Here is a 25,909-nt window from a genome sequence, read left to right on the forward strand (position 1 = left end):
ATATTCAATATTGGTGCTCTGGCTTTTGGTATTTTTCCCAGAGCAAATGCCAGGGCATCCACTCGCGTAGCTTCCCTGCTCTGCACCAGCGCTTAACAGTGCAGAAACGTGTGAGGTGCTAAAAACATTATTTTCTACTTAACAACTGGTTGTAAGACCTCATAGGGAGCTTATATATGTTTGTTCAAACCAAACTGCCAGCACTTTTCTTAGGGGATAAAAAAGCATTTCCAAAACAAACCCCCACCAAAACCAAAAATAAAGCTTGAGAACGTGCCAACCTAGGCCATAAAGGTGGCAAACTAAATTTGTGCCCCGCATTAAAATAAATGCTGAGGACTTGGTTAAATTTAGTCTTCAGTTTTGGGCAAAACCAAAGTAATCTCTGTTATGGGCCTTAGGTTAAAGCAGTTACATTTTCTGGCTTTGGAGTAAATAAACACTTGTTACTAAAATAAGCAAGTAGTAGTTCCACCTGTGCTGCAGCAGGCTCAGAGAGGCGAGATGTCTGATAACCAAAGGAAAATTACCTACATTTGGTAGTGTACAAATGTTACACGAATTGCTGGTATTTCACAAGGCAATATTCTTTCAGTGTATCTGAAAGCTAGGTGTTACTTCATGCATCCAGTCATGGTTGTTACTGCTTATAGAGAATCACAGAATCGTTGAGGTTGGAAAAGCCCTTTAAGATCATCCAGTCCAACCATTAACCTAACACTGCCAAGTCCACCACTAAACCAATTAAGGGGAGAGTAGTAATTTCATGTTTCCAGGCTTGGTGGCTGGATTATTTTTTAATGAAAGTAAAAACTAGGAGTCATTAAGGTTGGAAAGGATCTCTAAGATCATCAGTCCAACCATCAACCCAACACCACCATGCGTGACAGTTTCACTGGAATTCTGGGTGTCGTGTGATTAACTTGGGAAAGAATATGTTTTCAGTTTCAGATGCAATATTGTATTACAGTTTAATTCAGCCTTAAAAAAACACTCTGAGGAGCTGACAGGCAAAATCTTTTTGCTCAGCCTTTGTTCCGTTGATGATGGTGGCAGAAAAATAAATGTAAGTTCCTCATCTGGTTTAAAAATATCAATTTTCCCAGGTAATCTTTGCAAGAATTCACTGTGCTGTAGTTAATATTGGTGGTTTGAAAGTTCAGTGCAATGTAAATGTTGGGTTGTACCTTAATTCTCTTTAATTCCAGTGCAATGCTTTTATCCCATATACTGCACCACAGATGGATGAAATGAACTGTTTCATAAATCCAATTAAAAAAATTGATGAACTTGTGAAACTGTCGTTTTATTCTGTAAATACTACGGGTAAACTACAAACATTAAATTTATATTTTTTTCAGAAAAGATCCTTTAGTAACTTACAATCGATATAAATGTTTCCATACATTTTTATAAAACCATAAAAACAGTTGTTTCGCTAGACTTCATAGAAACGCAAATTGGAATACCAAGATCCTGAAACGGAGAGCATGAATAGCCTTGGAATGAATTGATTATCATTGGCTAGATTTAGAGAAGTATCAGAAAAGCACTAATGAAATGAGCTAGATTAGGCTTTTGAAATACTCCTGTATGAAGTTTGTAACAAGTAATTACAGGCTTATGGATTTTTAAATCATTCTCAGGTTGTTAAAAATATATATATGCTATCACTAGCTAATAGTTGGAGCTATGGAATCAATAATCTCTAAATAGATTAATTAATTCAACTGAAATTGATTGACTGTTTATTAGACTGATTTAAGTGATCCCAAGTAGGCTTCTCAATATATTCTCATTCTGAGATATTAAAAATGTAATAAAATCAGCTAGAGATCAGAAAATATTTACTCTTTTAGGCATGTATGCCATTATAGCATGATACTATGCAGTATAGTATATTTGGAAACTTTTATAGATTTGTGTTTTTGCTATTTACTCTTTTTATTCAATTTGAGAATAACTTTGAACAGCCGTAACATCAAAGAAATTCTTATCCAGGTTAGCAGTCTGTCAGTTCAGGCAGTGTACATGCACAAAATAACCTCCTTAAATCCTGATGATCTTATGTGTGACTTTAGTATTCTGTCCTGGTTCTTTTTTCTTTTGTTTTGTTTTCTTGGTGGTTGGTTGCTTTTTTTTAATTGTTTTTCTTTTCTTTTTTTTTTTAACCTTTAAACGAGAATGATGGCCATATATAGTTGCTCTGCAAGTTATTTTATATATAATCTCATCTTTATGTAGCAATCTAGAAAGCCTGTGAAGCACTTCCTGGCTGTTGCTAGCTGACACTTGCATGTAATGGAGTACCTGCAAATATTCTTTGGTTTGGAACATCACTTACAGCTGGTACACCTGCTCTGTTTAAAGCATCACCAAATCGTAGTCAAGACACAAGTAACTTTACTGGCATTCAAGGGTGGCATTGTTTGTTGCTGTTCATGGAATTAGATCTTTTCTGTATTTTTAAAAGTTTCTTGTGAATTTGCAAAGGTGTATTGGCAATAAAATGACCAGATTTCTGCTCAAATTCCTTTTTAAAGTTTGTATGAAAAGGCAATTTTAAAAATTATTTTCCTCACTGTGTTGATAAATCTGGTAAGAGCGTTTGCTTAAGGAATTTGTGCAAAATTAACAAGAATTTCAACAATTACAAATTTTTTTTTTGTTGCATTGCTTCCTATTAACAAGTCCACCCAGACTAATATTGCACAGACATTGGAGGAGGGACATGCACAGTGGCAAAACTTGTTGGTAAGCATCATTGGAGAGTCTGGTACCTCCAGCCTTTGGGAATGGTGCAGCTGCTAGCACTTTAATGGCACATCCAGAAGAAGCATTGCTTTAACAGCAACTTTCTCCTTTCTAAGTATTCTACTTTGTCTAATTTGTTGAGTGAGTTTGGGTTTTTTTAATTTTATTTTTTTTTCCAGATCCAGCAGTGTGTTGTTGCAATATATGAATCAAGGTCCTTATGGTAAAGATGGATTCCCTATTTTCAGAGAAAGCCTTGCTTAGCTTTGCATTATGCTGCTAGAAGCTAGCTTGCACAACATACAAGTAAGATTATTTATTGTGCCTTGCCTCGGACTGTTGACATTTCTTTATCTTTCAGTAAACTTTGTTTTCTGTATTGTTGTGTGAAATCTGGGGGAAAATTCCGCCCTTTATTCTGAGTCACTGGGTACATTTCTGCTAAAATACCTGGAGTAACCAAAATGGATGCGACTTGTAAATTCTCCTGCCTCTGACTGAATTAAATGGCAGACACAGAGCTGCCAAGTATGGGTTCTTGATCATGTCCGTCTTCTTTTTTCTCTCTCCATGTTCTTTCAAAAAATAAATAGGATAGAAAAATTCCTTATCTGCCTTCAGATGATCTCTCCTGAAAGTCAGATCTGGGAACATACATGTTAGGAGTATTTTAACAAGCAATGACTTAACTCATAAGTCTCAAGTTTTATGCAGACTTTTGAATAAAGGGTGCAAAATTGTTTCTTCCTTTACATCTGGCTCTTCATCTTTCTTGGTTCATTCAAAGATATTTTTCTGCTCTGCGTTCATGTTATTTGCTCCCTTATGAGTGATTAGATTGAGCCAAAGCATAGAGAGCAGAGTCCTTGAAGGAATTGAATGAGGAAGACAACTTACTACAAGAGAAATGCCCTGGGACATGAATTGCTTTAATTAAAACCTTCAGGCAAAAGTTAGAGGTCTCAAAGTACATCTCATGTAAATAAGATGGCAGTTTCTTACTGCTTTTTAACGTTGTTTGATGTTTATTACAGTCGAGCAAATCTGTTTTGCAGTAGTTATACACCTACCATATAAATTTGTATTTTTGTATTTTCATATTGCCATGCAGATATTAAAAGCCTGTTTATGCGCAAGAATCGGATTCCCAAATGCAGTATTCTGTGCATGAAAGCAACGGTTGGAGGCTAAACACTGTTAAATTGACCGTTAAAAAGAAGTGATTTTGCAGTAACTTTGAAAGTGGGAGTCTCTCTCATGCATTGCAGGAGTGAACAGGATTCTCTGAGACCTCCGGTGATAATATGCATAGGAAAAGCCCCATCAGAGAGGTCAGTCAGTTTGAAAAAAAAAAATTAAAAAATTAATCCTAATACTGGCTACTTTCACAATGCTATGTAGGATAAACCGGTACAGGCATTCTTTTTTAATATGCATAGATAAGTACTGTGTGTTTGTGTCTATATATACACAGATACATATAAATATACATATATTTCAGGTGCAGGAATTTTCTAAGTCTCCACTAGCAGTGAGATGCCAAGCTCTTATTTGAGAGTTTCCACTCAATATCCCACTGACGCTGCAGTTCTTTGTCATGCCTCCAGCTGCACTGGAGAACAAAGTATCACTCCCCATCTCTTCTCCTCCCCTAACTTTTCTTGAGGCATACTGCCTGACACCAAACCTTAGGAATAATGACAGAAATGATTCATTATTAATGAGTTAACCTAGACTGTATAGGGCTCGACTTCTTCTGTCTGCCTTGGTGAGTTTGATGTGTACTTTCCTTCCAGAGAAAAAGAAAAAGTAAATTCTGCACAGAATAGCCGTGGGGTTCTCTTTACAAAATGTCTGCTTCTGCTTAAGCGGGCTGATGGTAGATTGGAAACATTTTATTGCTGCTGGTGGCAAAGCAATACTTCATACTTTGCTGGAGATTTCTGAACTCCAGCAGTCCTTTACTGCTAGGAGTCAGCATGACATGGTAGATGAAGATCAAGACTAGAAAGAAAATATAATTTAAAAAAAAAAAAAAAGTTAAATTTTTACCCTAACTGTGGAACTGTGGTTTTTCTGCCTGGCAGTGGAAAGCTTGCTCACTTTCTGCATTAACATTTTGCCAGTATTGAAATGGCCACATCTGCCTGCCTTAGCGTGAGAAACGGGTGAATACTTTTGCACTATTTGGGATAAATGAAGTATAATTTGCATATCTTGCTTTAACATACAGGTTTAGGCACAGGCCTTCCTCAGCAGGGCACTTTATATCTTCAAATGATGTTCAGCTAAGTGTCATTATTGGCACACAGGCAAACTAAACTTATTTATCTCCAGTGTATTCCCATACCCATTAGCATCCCAGATATTTGCTTTGTGAATTTCCTTTATCAAAACTCCTAGGTTATCCTCTGCTGCCACAAAATCCTTCAATTGCCTTTCTTTGGACATCTGGTGGTATTAGTTGCGTGGTGGACCTCAGACAAGAATATTCTGCCCAGTTACGTTTCTGGCTACTAGTATGGCAGCAAGTATTATTAGTAGTTATTGTTGCGTATTGATTTGCATTTTCAAACTGCCTTTCATCGAAGAGCATTAATGAGCTACATAGTGATTAGTTTCTTTTTCAGCAGCTTCAGCAGAGATTGATGTAAGCAAAGTCACAACAACCAGCTAGATGTCCCGGAATACGAGTCCTGGTATCTTGCCGTGTCCCACTGGTAGCAGGCCCGCCTGGCTGTTTTGTATTCTGGGTGGGTGGTGCGATTTGGGCACAAGTTCGTGGGTGTACTTAATTTTGGCTGTGCCTGCGCTGCTGCCTTGTGATGGAAGATCGGGTGTCTTGAGGTTACGAATACTGGTGTAGCGTCTGTCCTGTGTATACATAAGGTCATCGGTTTATGGCTGTAACATAGTTAGTCTTCACCTCTTGATGTTGACAAGCGAGGTCACCAGGTCCCAGGTTCTCCAGTCTTGCGAATCTTGTGGCTGGTGGAGCACGGTGTTCTTCTTGCCTCTGGTGAGAAAGGGCTGTTTGCATAGAAGATTTGCTCAGTACCTTGCTGTGCTGTGTAAGCAAAGAATCCTTCTATCAATTCATACAAGAACTAACCCTGCCTTTTTAAAGGTCACTTCTGTCTCAGTCAGCTCTTAAAGTTCAAGAGGAAATAAACTGCTTAGAGTTGGCATTTTTCAAGTCAAGTGTCAACTTTCCAAGCCCCCAAGCCAGCGAATGCGGAGGAAGGAGAGATTAATAAGTGAGCTGCTTGGTTGATACAGTGATTGTGCAGAAACATTCCCTTTTTTCTTTCCTCTTTATGGGGCTTTGGAATGAAATGGAACATTGTTGAAATATCTCACTTTCTCCTTTTCACTTTGCAATGCAAAAGTATCCAAAGCTCTTTAGAAGTGCTTCTTTTCTCATTAGTCCACTGACAGCAAGCAGAGAGTTTGTCAGCTCCAGTGAAGTAGGACACAAGGAACATTTTATGACAATGCCAATACCTAAAAGCTCCTTTAACCACAGAATCTTATTATCCAGTGAGAATAAAATGCACTTTCAGAAAGTAGCTGAAGGGTGAAGTCTCCAAGCAGGTGCTTGCCCTTAACTGCATTGATGCCTTTTCCCATGCAGGAGACAGTGGATCGATAAGGAAATAAACAGGAAGAATGGGCTTTATTAATGAGGTACAATGGAGGCAGCGGGGGAGATGATAATGGAAGACAGGTGGCAATCAAAGGGCATGCTGAGCGTAGACCATCTATTGGCTGCCAAAGTGCCTATATTGAATGTGGGAGACGTAGGCTGTGGAGGGACCAGCACTGCTAATTGTCCTGTTGGGTGGCTCCAGAGAGAGCGAGCTGTGCATCCCATTTATTGTGCTGGGTTCTAATTTCGCTCCTGGCAACTTTTTCCTCGTGTATTTGTTTTGCTAGCCCATATAAGCTCTCATTGAAGGCTTTCTGCCTAAAAATTTCTTCTTTCCTTCATAAAAGAGTTTGCAAAAATAAATATACTGTCAGCATTATCTGTCTTGCTTTGCTTTCAAAAAAAAAAAAAAAAAGCGCCATGTATGAACTATTTTTTTAACGTGATGGATATATCAGCCTTGCCAACTATCTCTGTGTTTTCCAGTTGTATATTCTTAACTTTCTTGTTTTGGCTGGTACAGCTATGAATTCTTAATGTAGGAATGCTCTGCCTGCCCACCGTATTATGGAAAGTGGTGGTGATGGTGTATTAAGGGCTACGTTTCCAAATGGCTTTAAAACAGGAATAATTTTCTGTTTTTCTCTATATGCAGGTGGCCACTTGATGTGAAATCACACATGGTGTTATTTTTTATGGCCTCTGGGTTTTTATGTAGTTCCTATTTGGTTTCTCTAGATACATATTTAAAAGAAGAGCTCTTTGGAAAATTTGGGTCTTTGAAATTTTTCTTTTGTAGTCCTATTTGTTATTGTCACCTGAGATTGCTGAAAATGAATATTGTGTGTCTTAACCAGAGAGAAGATCATAAGCAGGTCTCTTCTTGCATGTGAAGTTGATTCATGGTTCTTTTAATTCCTATTCGCATTCTAACAGAAATACATGAAGCCAGGTGCTGTGAAGAGTCCTGGCTGGGGAGGCAGGGCAAGGTGAGGATCAGCCTGATTGTTCCGGTCTGTAACATCTGCTGCTCCAGTCACCTCTTTTTATATCCATTGAACAGCACAGATTATGCACATCAACCTTATCTTTCTATGCCTCTGTGGGATGCCTGTGATCTGCAGCCACTTTTCATCTCCTCTTTGGTGCATGATCCCTCTTCGCTCTCCTCTGCGAAGGCTGCGCCTTTTGGGTAGCAGAGTCATGATCTGGTTGGAGCTGTGTTGTGTCATGGCCTTTGGCCTGCAATGTGATGCTAAGGGAATGAAGCGGTTCCAAATGCTAAGAAAACCTGAACACAAATGTGTTCAAATACAATAGATAGTTATGGCCTTAATTCTTACATATTAGGAGATTTTGGCAGTTTTTAAATCCTTTTTTTTTTTTTTTTTTTATGGGAAGCTTATGGTAGCAGAGACCGATCAGCTGGAGCACTTGCTGCCATAGCCAAGAGCTAGCAATCTGCACCTGTGAGAATAGAATTTATTTTCCCAGCTACTAATTTATAGCTTGGAAATTGAATATGACTCAGGTATGAAAGAGATTAAATGACAACATATTCACCTAAGAAAATGCAATAAAAATGTGCACCTGAGTAAAATTCACTGCACACTAACAGATCTCATCTAGCTTAAAAATAAGCAAACCCTCTTTTTTAACTCTTTTCCCCAACTTGCAATCAGATCAAAAATCAACCTAAACCAATGAATCAATGCCAGAAGCTTTGGGAAAGTCTAATAAAGGAGTAAATGTGCAGTGATACTTCTCACGTTTTCCTCAGTTTGAATCTTAAGGATTTCGTGAGCTGAAGTGGTATCTTTTTGTATTTAATAGCTCATGATGAATTTCCCTCCATTAATTTGTTTAGCTCTTCTATTGAAAGAGGCAGTGAACAATTGCTCCTTCGTCACCTCCTGCCACTCATGATTTTTTGCAGACTCACGATTGTTTTCATTCTTCTCAGACTGCTGTAGCAGAACATAGTGCAGCTAAACGTCTTATTTTCTGCATCAAATCAGTTTTTCTTAGTTACGGAGTACCGGCCAGAATAATGGCTGACAGGGGCATGAGAATTTGTGTGGTAAAGATTTATCAGGGCCAGTCTTCATTATTCTCTGTTAGATGGAGAGGGGAGAAATGATGCCAGTACGGTCAAGTGAGTAGTAGAAGGCAGAATGGGGAGAAGAATGATTGCAGTGTGAGAAATGCATGCCCCAATCACCATGGGCTGGGAGCTGGGAAGCGAGCAGATGAAGCAGGACTGGTCGTGGTGTGACTGGATGGTCTGGAGGATGCCATCCCTTCCTGGGAATGGCACAGCGCTTGACATTGCCTTGCATTGCAGGAAGCAATGTTTGCAAACAAAGCAGCTCTGTAATTACGTGTTGATTTTGCTGCGGAGAGACTCCCGTGAAGGTGAAAAAAGGCTGCGCTTTCTCCACATCCTGGGAGGGCGGGGAGAGAGGGAGATGAGGAGGCTGAATCAACCACTGTGTCCAAAAATGTCTCATAAGCAATTCCACAGGAAATGGAGGCAGCTTAGCCCTCAGGCAGTTTTCATGCAACCCAAAGCAGTGGCTGTAGCACAACTTCAGTGGTGCTGATGTTAGGCTTGGAAAGGAAGAGGCGAGTTCTGCATCCCTCTCCCTATGGACTCCAGAGGTAGGTGTGACGGTACGAGCCGTTACAAACGCTCCAGCTGAGACGCTCACTGATTGTGCAAGGACTCCTACTGCATTTTAATCCAGTGTAAAACTGCTGGGATAAAAGCACCACGGAAACAGTCTGAGTGCTTGTGTGGTGAATTATGGTGCTGCACTGGTGAGGGCTGAAACTTTTCACACCGTACCTGCTGAATCCGCGCTGGACTACCATCCCTTCCCTCCAACATCTCAGTGTTGGCACATGGACCTGGTTGATGCATGATTTGTGACAGCAGCTGGTCGAAACCAAATTACATTGGACAGAGCTGTTCTTTTATGAGTGGTACAGAAACAAAATGACTTGGTTGCCGTGTCTTTAAATTCATTTCCCTATCACAGCTTCACCCCAAAATAAAGCATCAGACCTCTCTGCTTATTTGGTGATTTTGAAACCTGAAACTGCTGCATGAAGGCTATTTACATGTCCACCTGACTGGTTTCTGTATAAAGCATGCATTACAAAAAGATTGCGTAGTGTGTAGTATTGTTTTATTAAACATGTAAAAATATTGATGAAGGAGAATTGATGTAACAGAGTTCTAAATGTAGTTGTTCTGGCAGCTCTCCTTCCACAGTGACAGCTTTATTCCTCTTGCCTTATATTGCTTTAAAGGTTCCTTGAGCTAATTTTGGGGAAGGAAATTAGAGGGAAGTAGGTCTGCGCCCTGCAGATAAGTTGTAATAGTATCAACAGTCCGGTGGAAGATTCAAATAGTGCTGTGGATTTCTGGGTGGTAATAGGGAAAACGAACATCCACAGAATGTTTTAGGAATAAGGTGAGCAGGACTTCATTAGTAGGTCTGATCTTGGCATATATCCTTTTCACGGGAAGAAATCACTGCTTGGAAACAGTGTCTGAGGAAGAAGTTTGCCCCTGCTCAGCTGCCCCGATACGCCGGCTGAGCAGAGTGAGTGTGCAGTTGTACAGTGTTTCTTGGGCTTACGGAGAGTGCGGCTACAGAGCCACTGCAAAAGGAATGGCAGATATTCGTGGTGTGATAGTGGAGCTTGGAAAGATCCCAGTCTCGTTAGTCTCATTATCTGACAGCGGATGGCTGGAGACCAGCTCTTCTCTGCTTTGTGGGTCTGTGTGTGCTTATATACATGCCCAAAATGGATGTATATGAGAATGAAAAGTAATTTAACTGGGATGAAGCTTACCCCACACTGGATGTTATAGGGGCAGTTTCAGCTAACTCTACTGTTTTTCCTCATTCTTGTTCTTATACATAGGTCTATGTTCTTGCTTTTATGTTTTTTCAACATTAAAATAATATTTGCCCCATATGGAAAATAGGTGTTTGGAAGGCAACATCAGGGTTGTAAGGTGAAGCTCTCGGAGGGTACGAAATGCCAGAATTAAAGTCGCCTGACATCCTGAGTCTAGTTTCCTGTACCATGCAGGATTCCTGTTTCACTTGGCAGAGATGGTGGATTATGTTGACTTAATGAGCAGCTATTCATGTTCTTCTACAGAAAAAAATTAATAGTTATTTAGTTATTTCGTATTCTAACCCTGCTATACCAGATACAAACCAAGGAGAAAGTGTAGTCTTATTTTGGGGATGCTCTTCTGGAATATTTAGAACTTGTTTGTTCAAAACACAGCATTACCCAAGGCTTTCATATGTTATGAGTAGCTGCTGTTGATTTTAGCAGTAGTGTCATGAAAGATGACCTGATGACTAAGCACCAAGGCCTACATTTTGAAAAGTTCATGATATCAGCTAGGAGCTCTGGCATAGGCAAGAACTGGAACCAGGTTTTTTTGGGAGACTTTTAGTTGCATTAATGTGAGAACATTCTCTTTAAGCAATTTCTGTGCTTCATTAATCTTCCAAATTCTGCAGCAAATGAGGCAGAGATCCTGCAGAAAACAGATGCAGTTAGCAGCGAATCCTGATCTGTTGTCAGAGTGTGGTAGAAAAGATCATACGTTACCGTGTCGCTTTGCTTATGCCCAAAGACACGATGGCCCTTGGAAAACTCGTTGTTACAGGTCAGGTTATTTGGTCATGGAATTTTTAAGACCTTTGCAGTCTTAATATGCTTCCATATTTTGGATTTAATGATTAGCAAGTCGTTACAATGCTGTGCTTAATGTGGCTTGGATCATGGTAGACTGCTTTGACGTAAGCGGAGTCAAAGCAGGTGGGAGGCGGATATGAGACGAAGTTAAATTGGTTCTTGTGAGAAAGAAAAGCCAAGAACAGCAGTCTGTCAGAGCACTTGTCGCAGATAGCTAAGTGACTTTTCAGCCATTCCTTTACTTTTATCTGTGCCGATGTCCCATGGGTACGTGCTAGCGGGTAGTACTTAATTGTTTGGGTTTATTTGTTGTCAACAAGTATCCGTAATGAATTATTGTCGGAGTTCCTGGTGAAAACCTAGACAGGTTTTCATCACATAACCTGGAGGGGTTTTCACTTGACAAAAACCTGGTGCTGAAATGCTGAGCCGTACCTTCGAATTTTAGTGAGAATTATGGTGGGGGTCCATCACTGAATTCTTCTGCAAGAAATATTTTAGACAATTGTGTTTCTGTAAATTCATTCAGGTAGTCTTAGATTCAGATATTTAAAAAAAAAAAGTGACTGAACAGTAATATACAGTACTCATTTCACTACTCATTTCACTGTGGAGTACAGTAATGCACACTGGAAATGAGGTCTCATTGGAAAAGGTCATTTGAAACAGATCCGCAGAACCTTCACGAAGCAGTAATGAGTCACGCGTCTGTGAGGGCTCACTTGTTATATTGCAGTGGAGGGTTTAATGTTTTGTTTTTCTCATCTAAACACTTTGATCCTCTTTATATTATTAAGATAAGCTATTATCTAACTGTCAGGAGCCTAGAATTTCAGCAGATTTGTTTGCTGACAAGTTGGTTCAGCACAACCATTCTCCTACTCACTTCTTTCCCTACTTCAAGCAGATTTTCCTTTTTTTGCTCCTCTTTATCAGTCCTTTATCCTTTACAGCTCCTCAGCTCTCATGCTGCCTATTCCCAGATGACTCTTCCGCTCTCCTAAGTGTTGGTTTGAATGTATAACAGAAATTGGAAATATTCTTAGTCACTCGTGATGCTCATGTTACCAGTTGTCTGTGCTGTGTTGCTGTGCTTCACGCTGGTGCTGGAGAGTTGGGCCTGTGACTTGACAGCTTGCTGGGAGGGAGAATACTTATTGAATTTAGAACATTTATGGGAGATTTTTTACAATGCACATAATACTGGATTGGGTTGAGAAAACTATGCAATGCCTTCATCTCACTTCCCACTTTTGACTGTGCAACAAATTGAAACCCTTCAGGCAAGTGTATTTGGGATGAGAGGGATTGGTGGGGAAGGACAGAGGTAGAACCTTAATCTTTACAGTAAGGGAGAAGCAGAAAAATACTAGTACAAAAAGAGTGAGAAGTTTTGACTTTCTTCATGATATTTAGGCACGGCTGTGAGTTCATCCAGCCCACAAGTGTGATTATAGATTGGTAACTGATGGGCCAACTGCATTATTCATTATGGTTCAGATTGAAATGAAATCATGGAGGGCAATTTTCTGTCTTACACTTCAAGGTCAAATAAGAGTATTTATTATTCCCTCTCTGTTTATCTGTGAATGCAAATTGAATTTAGTGATTCCAATTGATGAAATGTTAGAAATATAAAACTCATCAGAGCCGACATGAAGAGAAATTACTGGGTAGAGCTGGCCAGTGACTTCACCATCCCATGTACGGGCCTCTGCTTTGATTAGTAATTATTTCAATCTCAGGGTTTTCTCATTCCCAGTTTTGTTTCAGTTGTCATTTTTGTTTTCAAAGAAAAAAGTGTAATAACACTTTGAAGCATTTAGAATTTGAATTAGATGATGTAAATAAAGCCAGCTGCAGAGAGGATGCTTGGATCCTGGCTGGAGAAAAGGTTTTCTTCCAAAATTCTTCCTTGGCATTGGTTTTTGGGGGTTTTTTGTTTGTTTGTTTTTTCCTCCCTCCTGTGACGGTTCCCTTTCTCCAGTATTTTGCTCCCTTGCATTGCACCGAATGTTCAAAGCTGGCGTGGGGTGTGATGGGGAAGGGAGCAGCCATTTGCCATCTTTTGCTGCTGAAGCTCCGTGCATTTCCTTACCGACGTATCGCCCGCAGGCTGACCTTCCTCACCAGCCAGTGTTGTTCAGAGAGCAAGAACCAGGATCTGCAAAAGGGACCAAAAGAGCATGGCTGTCTTACCGAAATAATCGCAATGGAGACACTCTCTTCCCAAGTCACTGTAATGCATTTTGAACAATTTAGAGAACATCTTTGCTCAGTTTGGTGTATCAGTCCGTGGTCAGAAGGCATTGCTGTAGCGTGCATCCTGTTCCCTGCGGTGTCGGAAAGACACTTTTAACTTGTATGGGGGGGATTATTCTTATCTCAGAGTGGGAGTGGAAAACCCTTATCGGTGAATGCTCTTTAATACTCCTCCGTAATTGCCAAATGCCACATACAAAATTATGATAACAGAGATAGATGATACATGCTCTGCAGGCTATATGCTGTGTTAATAATCATAGAAGACTGTTGTTTTTAACTCCTGCTTTTTAATTACTTGCATTTTATTAAGAACATTTAGTATTTGCTTCTCTACCAAGCACTGCAAAGGGAATCAGTTTGCTCAGGATGCAAGCGTGTCTGACTTGTTGTTGATTCAGAACAAGAGCTGTGAGCATTTGGACATACCAAAAGCCCTTAATAGATTTGTCTACATAAGCTATTATAAATCACTTTGTGTATTCAACTATCAGCTTGATTTCTCCTGTAGCCAGTTTTACTGAAGACAGCAGCATTTTCAAGTTAGTAAGCATACAACAAGCAATGTGGGTTCAGTGGTTTTTAAATATCAGTAAAAGTTTTATTCACTAAATAAATGCCTTTAATAGCTGCTTTGGCCTTATGAACACTTCCAGTTTGGAGGCTTAGAAAAAGGACATTTATGCCTGTAGTTACCTCACCCTTGAAATATTTTACATTCCAGAAGTCAGTGATGGATGTATTTGACAAACTATTCATGTTTCAACTTAAAACCAAAACAAACCACAGAAGTCTCTCCTTTATTAATTAAGACATTGCTTTCATTCTCATCTTGATGGCAGATGTGGAAAGCATGTTTATTAGCATGACAGTAAATCTGATGTCGAGTGGCTGATTAAATATCCATTCAGATAGAGCCACACTGGCCTTTCCATTTTGGCAGTGTTCCTGGTTTTGGTTCCTTTGGGTTGTTGCGGTCAGCAAAGCGTGTTGACCCCATAATGAGTGGAAGAAGAGGGTGCCTGATGTGAATTTCTTTTACTAAATCCTAACTCCTGCCAGCCAATTATGGCTATTGTACCGGAGCTGTGACGTAAAATTTGTGTTATTTCTGTTCTGTAACTGTTCGCTTTGAAGGAACTGCGTTTCTGAGCCTGATACTTACGCTGCTGGTTAGGGAGTAAAATTAAATACTGTCTCAACGATAAAAGATATTGTCAGTGTACCAGTAAAGCTCTAAACATCTGTGTGCTTCTCACCCATTTCATCTGTCCACACTAGCAAAATAATTCCCTTTATGTTGTTCCCTCATTATAAATTGAGCATGATTCAAGTCTTCCTTGTATGTAGAGCAGCAACGTGACGTATGAACTGATTATTTTTGAATGATATGTGATTTATGGAAGCCTGATGATGGTGAATTATATAAAAGGTCTTTGAGAAAATACAAAGTGTGAACAAAGGGAAGGTTTGCAGACATTTGCTGAAGACTTGGGAGAAATAAATAGCAAGAACAAAGCTTGCTTTCCTACTGACTCTCTGTAAACTGTTTCGTGTAGTATTTTCTGTAGCAGTATTTCATATTGCTCTCTATAAGGCATAGTTAAAGCTTTAAATAAAATGTAGCCCAGGTGATAACTTCCACTAAGATGTTAATATTTTGTATCGTTGCTCCTTCTAAATGTAGTAACCAAATAACATAGCATGGAAATGTTGGCCTCCACAGTTCCTGCTTGCGTGCATCGCAGTAGCAGCCCAGTGTTTGAGAGCAGGGATGGATGCTGCTGCTTTGTTCATTCACAATTCTGTATGTGAAGAAGAAAGGAAGCTCAGTAAGATGCCAAACAATCTTATTTTAATAAAAGTTAGCACCCAAACCTTTGACTATTGAGCTGAAATGCTTGTAGCACTACATCATCTCCTCCTTTCTGATGTTTGTTTTTCTAGTTTACCTGCCTTAAATTTATTAGTTTAGGCAGCTCCATTCTGCAGCAGTGCTCTCAGAGCTCCCATTGAGTTCAGGTTAGGGGTTGACCTGCTGGAAAGCAGCTCTGCGGAGAAGGGCCTGGGAGTCCTGGTGGGCAACAAGTTAGCCATGAGCCAGTGATGTGCCCTTGCAGCCAAGAAGGCCAGTGGTGTCCTGGGGCGCGTTGGGAATAGTGTGGCCAGCAGGTCGAGGGAGGCTATCCTGCCCCTCTGCTCTGCCCTGGTGAGGCCACATCTGGAGCACTGCGTCCAGTTCTGGGCTCCCAGTTCGAGAAAGACAAGGAACTACTGGAGAGAGGGCTAGAAGATGGTTAGGGGACTGGAGCATCTCTCTTATGAGGAAGGGCTGAGAGCGCTGGGTCTGTTTGGCCTGGAGAAGAGGAGACTGAGAGGGGATCTTATCAAGGCTTACAGATATCTTAAGGGCGGGTGTCAGGAGGATGGGGCCAGGCTCTTTCCAGTGGTGCCCAGTGACAGGATAAGGGGCAGCGGGCACAAATTGAAACACAGGAAGTTCTGTCTGAATATGAGGAAAAATTTCTTTACTTTGAAGGTGACAGAGCACTGGAACAGGCTGCCCAGAGTGGTTGTAGAGTCTCCTTCTCTGGAGATAATCAAAACCCGCCTGGATGCGATCCTGTGCAACCTGCTCTAGGTGAACCTGCTTGAGTGGGAGGGTTGGACTAGATGGTCTCCAGAGGTCCCTTCCAACCCCAACCATTCTGTGATTTGTCTTTTCAGCAGCATTTTGTAATAGATCAATATTTTTCCTTTTTAACATAAGGTGGAAAGTTTTCTGTTTTGCCAAGCCCCACCTTTTCTTTCCTGTGTCCTGTCCCTTTTTAAGTCAGACTATTTTCATCATCATAATCTCCCTTCTGTTCTTCCTTTTTAATTCCCATCCCACATGGTGGTGGTTCGTGTCGAGGGGGGCTAGGCAGAGACTGGGGGGGGGAGAAGTCTGTGCCACAGATTGGAGGTTGGAAGGAGCCTTGAGGGAGGGCACAGACAGGGATGTTCTGCTGCTATCCACTGGACAGTCTGAAGACATGCTGGAGTTACCCTGTTGCTGATTATGCCTTCATGTTGGCTTATAAAACCTGAGGGAGAACAACTGGAAGGAAAACTAACATTTTTGTTCAAGCTCTCTGTTTATCACTTTCCAGTGTGGTTTATGTCTTTGTGTGTACTGTCTATAAATGCGTAGATAAGTTGAGAAGGCTGCAAGTTGTCAAGCCTCGGGAATGGGTGTGCTTTTCTTCATCCAAATGTCTTGCTACAAAACAATTTCCCTTGCTCCTTTTTGCCTCATTAGCTTGTGTGCTAACCTTTTTATTTGGGACTCTGTCATGAAGATGTTGATAGTTGCAGTGTGTTTCTTTTTTGTGTTATATATGTGCAAAAGCACTGTCATTGTGTTTTCCCTCTGTGCATCTTCAGTGTTCTTTCCATCCACGCTCCCTGGTTTTTGGTGCTTTCTCTTTGATGTGATCCTTGTTTCTGACAGTTGGCCCTGGTATGTGCAAGTGTCTTATCTTTTCCTGAGTTGCAACATGGCCCAGACAGTGGTGGTGTTCTAATTGTCTCTGTGCCGCTGTGGACCTCTTGTTTTCCTCTTGGGTTGATATACAGACTGGTTCTGGCATCCTGTTGGCTTTCCCTGTTATTTTTGTAGTATGTCTGAGGTGGTAACTTGGCTACGGAAAGGATGGAATGATTAAAATAATGTTTTATGGATCATTGGAGGGGGGGAGCTGTCAGCTGCTTTTGTAATTTTTTGAAGGAGATTATTAAAATGTATCTTATAACTTCAGCATTCACTCGCTGCCATCATTGTTCTCAGTCTTTCAAAGAACATTCTGGAAAATGAAGTTTTATCATTAAGATTACATTGAAGTAGATTACAGAAGGGAAGAGCAAAATACGAAGAGTCTCAACAGCTCAGAACAGAAAGATGTTGGCATCTCATTCACTGGGATGTGGAACAAGGAACATTAATAGGCTGATAAACAGAAATGACTTTTTCTCTTTGAGGCTTAAAAGATTTACTTTGAACTTGCAAAGATTTTAAAAAATGCCAGTTCTCCAAGCTTATGTTGAATGGAGAACTTTGGGCCTATTCTATTTTATTTTTTCTAATGCTCATTTTGAGTGAGCAATTACTTTTGAAAAGCCATAGGTGTCATCAGCATGGAAGCAGAATGCCCACATCTAATTTTAATGGTATTTGCTGCTGGGTACCTACTTTCAAATCCTGTTTTGTGTCAATAAGGAATATAACTTTCTTTTTGGGTTTTTTTCTTACAGAGATGGTTTATGTTGTATTTGGTGCAGTTTCTGGAAGAATTATCAATCTGTCCTAAGAGAGGAAGAAATAATATCAATAATTTGCTTTGGCATGGTGTGGAGAGTTGTAAGAAAGTTGAATTTCACACTTCTTATAGCAAGGAAACCTATGGTAACAGAGTTAGTTCAGAGAGTTTAAGTATTGTTTGTGTTTGCATAGACATCTCTGGCGTTTAAGTTTTATCTACATTAACATCACATTTGATCTGAGGCTGAAATATAAGCAGATGATGGTGTTCTTTCCAAACACCATGCAATGGCTGGTCCATTTGTCTCCTTTGGCTTAATTTTTCTCATGTTTTAAAACACTAATTTTCCAACCTAGTTTGAGAGGTGTGTATGTGGCTGAATGTCTGTGCTCTCCATGAGATGTGAATCTCAAATATTTTTCATTATTTCAAGAAGGAAACCTAGCGCATACCTCATTTTTCTTTGTGAATGTCAGCTCAATCATAATCCATCAGTCCACTCAGCATTTATAGAAATATGTCAAAATATTGGAAGATTAAGGAAAAAAGATTTCTCCATTGTTCTATCAAAATGTTTTGCGATAATCAAATGCGATATTCTGGCTGTTTTGTGCTATTTAATCTTATGTTTGCATTTTTTCTTTTGTTCTGACTCTAATCAGGACCAAGTTTCTTTGATAGAGCAAATAATATTTGCAGTAAGGTTTCTGTAGTGTGACTTAATTTGTTACAACGCAGTTGATGAGGTTTTTGTACTTAGATGTACCCTATGCATAAAAAAAAGAATATCGTTGAACAAACTCTAATGAATCTTAAGACAGTAGCTGAGGTTACCTGGTCTTGCCCATCCGCTCTGCCCTGCGTTGGAAGCTGACCTGTTGCACGCTTGGAAGGCTGGCACATATGCATGGGCATAAAGTCTAAGTACAAGCCCTGTGGAAAGGGGGATAAGTGTTTTAAGCCTAGGATTTTGATGGTGTGATGGTGGTGTGATGAATCTTCCTGTTACACTTTAAGATGTTGCCCAAGTTGTGTCCATCTACTGGAAATTACTGACAGCCTAAATTGCCCCTGAAGGGGTGTTTAAGGTGTAGGATGCTGTACTGTGAACTGAGCAGCTGAGGTGTGAGCACATGTTTGCTAGCTATACTGCAAAGTGGTGACCTCCAACAAAAGCATGGGCTGGAGAGCGGTGCTGGGTAGCTTTATAATTTGGCAGCTGTAACCTCTGAATGATGTGGTTTTTGTACACTGCAAGTAATCACTTCTTGAGTGATATATATGTGCTTGTGACATTTGACTTCTGGGTTATACCACTTAATTTTATCCCATATTTCACAGTATGCCGGCACTCAACCTGCTATTTGTCATCTTTGGATGTTGGCTTTTAGGAAATTTTTTAATATGGATTTATTTTGTAGAATCTGACAAGAGTTGATTCTCTACTTTATCCTGTGGAATTCTTGCACTGTTCAATAAGAAAAAGGCTAGTGTTTCTATTAAGTATCTGTGAGACTGAATTTGAGATGTTTGCTGAGGTTGGGATGGGGAAGGGAGCATCCAGTGCAAGGCTGGCACCGCTCCATGTTCCATCACCATAGATACTGCTCTTGGGCACAGGTTCCCTTTTTAACTGATTAATTAAAACAGAACCAAGGAAGTACTGGTGCCTGGTAATGAAATTATCCATTTTCAAATGCAGATTTGAAGCCCTTTTGATGAACTTTCCCACCTGAATACAACAATGAAGACACTATTTCAGAGTCCCTGATTATTAAATTAGTCTGTGACTGGTTCCAAATTGAACAGGAGCTTTAAACAGGCTTCTAATTCATCCAGTGTTTTAAAATGCATATTTTTCTTCAAGGAGGAAGATTTTGAGGGAGACAGCTGCTTGGGGATTTTGGTAAATTCCTATATAAATTTCCCAAGTAGTAGAATTTGGTGACCTGGCAGTGCAGGGTGTACTTGATTTTTGCTGGGTGTCTTTTAAGGCAGTGTTTCCTTTCAGATCTATCTAAACAGTACCTTAACAATAGTGCTGTTTTATTTAAAAGCATTTTTATTTATTTTCTTTTCATTACAATGATAAAGAATACCCCTCTGAAGCACTCATAAATTTTTCCAGGGTTGTTTTTGGCATCGGAGAAACAAAGATCTTCCATTCCTGAGTAAGCTAGAGGTGTTGATTTTGATCTTTCTAGCTTGCTTGAGGGCTTCTGACTTGCATGCAATACTCTTTCTCGTGTCTTGCTCACTCTTTAAATACTTAGTGCAGTCTTGGATAAACTTGTCATACTTAAATTATGAACCAACTCTTAACAATCACAAGAATTATTTCACTCTTCTTTTGTTGTTGATCAAGTACTTTGCCAGCATACTTGCTCTGTGATGAACAGCTTGATGAGTGCATTGGAACAGCTGTCCATTAGCGTCCCAGCAGCAGACTGAGTGCCTGAAGGGCATGTGTGAAGAACATCTCCAGGAATACATGGATAATTGTGCGTCACCACGTCATGCTGCACAGAGAGCTGAGAAGAAGAGGGACAAAGCCATTTTGGCTTAATTGAGAATCAGGTCCACACTTCAAAAGAAGTGCTAATCACCTGGCCTCAGACAACATTTCTCTTCCAATATAGGTTGCTGGCAAGAACAGTGTGCAGGTGGTGGCTATAATTACTTGCTGAGTATTATCTGTCTGTCAAAGCAGATAATATTAAACCTCAGTTTTACTTCTACTTTGTTAGAAAAAGATACAGTAGAACCCAAGATCATGCGTCATTTTTTGAAATCAAGGCATCTTCTCAAAGGCAAACTGATTGATTTTGAAATAGATATGCAATTGTTTAAATGTTTTGTATGTGTGAGGTTCCAGTAATTATCTTGTACTGAACAAGAAGGCAGTCACTGGGATGGTTCTTCTCTCATATCTTTTTCTGAGAACAGCTGATAATGAGACAGCAGCTACTCGGTTTCCAGTGGTGCAGCCATAAGATGAAATGGCACCAGCCCCAGTGTCCTGATATCATGGCGATGCTTCTCCTCTCAGGTTTTTCTGATCTGACTAAGAGGCGGCGGTCAAAATTTCACAGGTCTGTATTATCTTTTTTTAGTGCCCGAATACTGGAGAAGGCCCGGCAGCAGCTACAGGAAGAAATACTACGGATTCAGAGCCAGCTCTTGGATGAGAAGAAGAAGCGTGAGCAGCACGAAGCACTGGTCAGACGGCTGCAGAAACGTGTACTGCTGCTGACCAAGGTGAGTTCTTTGTTCACCTCTGTAACTGGTGCTACAAAGTTGCTATGGGCTCTTTGCACAGTGGGTACTACATGAGACATGAAACTTGCCTTGAGGGCTGCGTTAGAGTAAAAGTACTAGTTCATCCTAAGGCTTTGCTGGTGTTCCCCCCATCTGAGCTCATGCGTGTTGGCGATACGTGACTTTGTCTCAGGCTTGGCATTTGTGTGAGGGCAGAGGATTGAATCATGTTGTTGCTAGAGTGTTTTGAGCCACTGAAGGGAATTTATAATGGCTTTGGCTGCATTGCCTCCTTTCCTAAAGAGAACGAATCGACAGCACCTTGTCAACTGTTCCTGTGGAAAAACAATTTACAGAGAGTAAGAGATTCACCTTCCTCTTATGCTGAAAGTCTGTTCGAATGTAATGGTAGGCACTAGACCAGTAAATTGAAAATACATTTTAAGATTCTTTCTATAGGATATATCAAAGAAGTCTGCGTTATCCTATATCAGGTATGCTCTCGTGATGAAATTCTATACAATAATTTTGAAGTCTGTAGAGCATTGCAAACTTTACGTTAAGTTCTGAGAGCGCTCTTCACCCAAAGGGAATAATAATTCTCTCTAGTCAGAATGATAGGTACTTCACTTTCCAAGAATACTCCTCACAAAACTTCACTCATCTGAGCAATCTCCCTGACGCTAGAAAGCTGCTCGCGTAAGTAAGCTTATGTGTGCGCATAAGGTCAGACTCAAGCAGTTGGAGCGAGTGAGAGGGAGCCCGGCACATCACTGTGTACGGGGAGGAAAGGTGCTGGTATGGGAGTGTCTGAGCAAGAGGGGTAGGAGCTGTTCTGTTGCTTGTGCTTTAGGCTTTAATTTTTGGTGTCAACTGAAGCATTTTGATTGGTTTTAATTGTGCTGCACCCAATTGTGTAATTCCGTGTCATTGTTAAGCCAAAGAGTCTGTGATGTATGGTGCGGTAAGCAGGGCTTCTTGAAGCATGAAGCAACCACTTTACAGGAGGATATTCTATCAGATCTTCTGGCTGCAGAATTTGATGCTGTGGAGAGTCACATAAATGAGAAGAGCAAAACCACATCAGTTCTTTCTGCTTTATGCTGAGGCAGGCATGACAGTCAGGGTGGATGGACCAAACTCTCTCCATGGAAACAGAAAAGGCATCTCTTCTCAGCCTTTCTAATACCCCAGCAGCAGTCAGCCCTCCATGCTGTTCTAGTCTGGTACTGGCATGGCTGGATATGACACAGGTGGATACTGAACCCGATAAAAATCCTTCCTTTACAGCCTTCTCAGCTGTCTAGCATTGCGCTGGGCTGCTCAGCCCTGAAGGAAGTTTCTCAGGTGGTTTCTAAAATATGCCCTTTGCTAACTTATTTCCAGCCCTCTGCAGAAACATGTTTTGTCATAGAACACAAAATATCATTATTCTTCTTTAAGTACTGGACAAAAAGACAACAGTACTTTGTCCTGTAATGGATGGTACCCTGATTTATATAGAAAGACAGAGCCTTTGCTTTGTTTGCTGTCTTCTCCCTGAAGAAGAGTGGAGGAAAAGTTGGAAATGTCCTTCATCAGACCATGGCAAATAAACTTGTGTTTTGACAGTGGAAGTTTTCAGTGTGCTCAATGATTCCTCAGCTGACCTGTTTTAAAGGGATAAAGACTTTGCTGTTCCCTGAAAATCTGTATTCCATCCAGAGAATGCTAGGGGTCCTTTGTGAAGAAGTAGATGCGTTATGGTACTTGGGCAATCTATCCTTGGTACTATTTCTCCTACTGGTCGCTCTTCTCATGCAAAATCAGAAGAAAGAATTTCATTTAATTAAAAAAGTATGATATTGTGATCTAAAATGAGATTGAGCAAATCTATCGCCTGTTAAAAATAATTATTTTACATTGAAAGCATATCACCTAGGATGGTATTTAATCATCTAATTAGTGGCATCAGTAGTACAGTGTGCTTCTATGTAATTTGAGAATGGAAAAGATGAGCTCTCTCTATTGAATCTTTGTCTTGTTAAATAGGACTGTGAAAATCTAATTTGGGGGAGACAATTATATATATGATTGAATTGCTATTGCTTTTGATAGTGTGATTTTTGCTTTTGTGTATATTTGACCCTCTGGTAGGGCAGTGAATCTGTTCCTGTATGCTGAGCAAGTAAGGATTGAAAGGCATCAGACATGTTTAACACTGCAAGTTTAATGCAGTAACAGCTATCCTTTCTTTGGGCTCAAATTGTAACCTGGAAGTCTCAGAGTCTCAGGCCTTGAATATGTTTTAAAAGATCAATAGAAAACAATAAGCTGTTCTTCATTTGGTAACAGCAGTACCTAGTATTTTAGTAGTAAACATACTCTCTTCAGGAGGTACTGGCTTTGCCAATCAGATTCCTTCTGAGCTTACTTTTATGGCTATTGGATTTTTTTCCTCAAGATTCAGACAATATTTTTTGGCTTTCACAGATTGGCTGTCTCGCTTGTTCAGTCTTGTTCATTTTCTACTTGTCACAGTCTCTGTCTGTCTTGGTTGCTCTCATAGTTCCATTCCAGTGCATTTAACATCTCCCTCCATTGCTTGCTTCCTCACCTCATTTACTTCTTCTGGGCTTTCTTGACCTTACTTGGGCCTTTCCAGTTGGTTTCCTGTTTGGAATTGGCACAATTGTCAGCCTAGGATAGTTCAGTGAGTCACTACAAATCTCTGGCTCCTGGCAGACTTGAAGAACAGTGTTCTCCAGTCTTTGACATACTAGTGCAGTGGTCCAGCCCAATTGATTCCACCTCTGAGTGCGCTGGCATAAGAGCTGCGTCCTCGTTGTTCCTGTTGACAAACTGCTGTTTAGAACATGTTGGTTGATTACTTTCTCCCATATGTCCTTGTAAATCCGGGCAGTACGTAAGTTCTCTGATCTACGTGTTTTCAGTGAAACATAAGACTAGATTTGGACACCCTAGAGGTTTTCAGACATTGATGGCTTGAAAGTATCTCCTGGAGTGTCACTCTATTCACTTAAGGTGATGAAAAAGAAATTGATGTTTGAAGGGATATATTCACTCGCTCTTTTAGAAATCCCCTTCTCTGGGTTTGCTGTCTGTTGTGCTGTCCTTTCGCTTTGGTTTTGCTCAGAGTTTTGGGGAAATCTTTAATCTTTGCTTTATTACCTGAGGTAGTTCTGATACAGCAGCAGTGGGAGAGATCTTGAAATGCTGGGGAAAAACCTAGTCCACCTCTGCCCTTTTTCCTGTTTGATTTACTGCTGCATTGGCTTTGAATGCCATGTTTACCTACACAGTTTTGTATTTGACTTCTGTGTTGTCCTGTGCTTGTATTTCTCTTTTTCTGAGAGCTTTGCATGCTACTCCTGGTCATTGTTTATGAAGTAGGCTTATTAAAAACAGTTAGTTCTGCTACGGAACAGCTAAGATTTGAATCTCTCAGGTAATTTTATATGACATGTAGGTGTCGCAAAATTAAAAACCCTTTCTGAAAATCCTTCTCTGAGTGCAAGCAGCTGATTGAGTCAATATTTAATGGAAACAAAGCTCTGATGTATTTGTTTCGGGAAGGCAGCTTTCGGGAGGCACAAATGGGCCTTGTGCAGCAGAAGCAGGGCTGGAGAAAAGCAATAAAGGCCCACTGAAGGGTTCCCAAAGCCTTCTGGTGTGGAGGGTCAAAAGTTGGCTTGCATGAATCTTCTCAGGTTTGTCACCTCCTCCTCTCCTCGTGTGGTTGTACCTGGTCATGATCAGCCCTTCGCTGCGTTCCTTACTTAGCTGCTGTTAGGGCTCAGACCTGCCAGCCTCTTCTCCTGCACACGCGCGGTTCAGCCACTCCTTAAACCAGTTATTTCTTCCGTGCGCAGAGCTGGGGGACGTAACGGCACGAAGCTGCAGAGTGACTAGGAGCAGCCTGTAACGGGTGCAGCAGATTTGACCAGAGACAAAATGCCCTGCTTTTTTTGCAACCGGTGCGTGATCCTTTGGGGGAAGCTCTTGCCTATTTGCATACACCAAAACTCCAAATGTGGAGCCCAATTTCAGTTACTTCTTGTAACTATTCCAAACGAGTCCAGTTTGCTTCTGAAATTGTAGACTTTGTGAATGTATTCTGTCCTAATTGCATCCCTTGGTCTCGTATAAGGCATAATGCAGCAAATGAATTAATCTGATTGTACTGATGTTGTTGTTTTGCTGTGTTTATTTCCCGTCTGTGCATTTGTCTGCCTTTGGGTACTCTGCTGCCCGGCGAAGAGGCTGAAAAATTCCATTTTGTGTTCTGAGCGTTCAACGAGATCATGTGATCTGATAGGAAATCTGTTTCTTTAGGCCATCACCATACAAGTTGGAGATTAAACAAGTATTGATTAACCAACTCAGCTGACTGTTCATACCACATGTTCCTGGAGATATCTTTGCAAGAGTCAGTGCGAAGTGTGTAAGTGACTCCCAGGGCCGAGAATGGCAGAGATGCATCAGAAATGGGACTAGGTAATTAAACTGTTCATTAAGCATGGCAGATGCAGAGTTCATGACTTGATTTGCCATCTGCTTTCTTTTGTAATCAGTAAAGATTTAAAATAAAGCTGACAGTTTCTCTGTCATAGTGGGTCCTGCATTATGGTTTTTTTCCTAGGAGGTAGACGATTTTAAGGTACAAGGAAGGATCTTAAAGTTCTGGGGGTTCAGCGAGGGAGGTAAATTAACCCTTTTTCTGGGATACGTAAAAATTCAAATATTGCGCTCGGTAGCAACAAAACCAGCCTGTCTGGCAAACAGATGCCTTGCAACAGACCTTCTTTTGGGTATTATACCCTGTGCTCTGCTGCCAGGTAGCACGGGCAGCTTTAGGGCAGAACTGAGCTGCACCTCTGTGTTATGGGCAGTATCGAATGCTTTTCCGTGGCTGTTATGATAGGATGCTTCTTCCTTCCGTCGATCCACTTCA

At 40.6% G+C, this 25,909-nt stretch overlaps 1 protein-coding gene across 1 annotated transcript in view; it reads left to right on the plus strand.

The window, feature by feature from the left end:
- Positions 1-25,909, plus strand: part of MAD1L1 (mitotic arrest deficient 1 like 1) — a 383,288-nt gene that overhangs the window by 97,037 nt on the left and 260,342 nt on the right. Inside the window, exon 10 of the mRNA XM_075718490.1 lies at positions 20,811-20,955. Coding sequence (XP_075574605.1) covers positions 20,811-20,955 — 145 coding nt within the window. The remainder of the gene's footprint in view (positions 1-20,810; positions 20,956-25,909) is intronic.

This window comes from Pelecanus crispus, chromosome 11, assembly GCF_030463565.1.
Source record: "Pelecanus crispus isolate bPelCri1 chromosome 11, bPelCri1.pri, whole genome shotgun sequence".
Classification (NCBI taxonomy): Eukaryota; Metazoa; Chordata; class Aves; order Pelecaniformes; family Pelecanidae; genus Pelecanus; species Pelecanus crispus.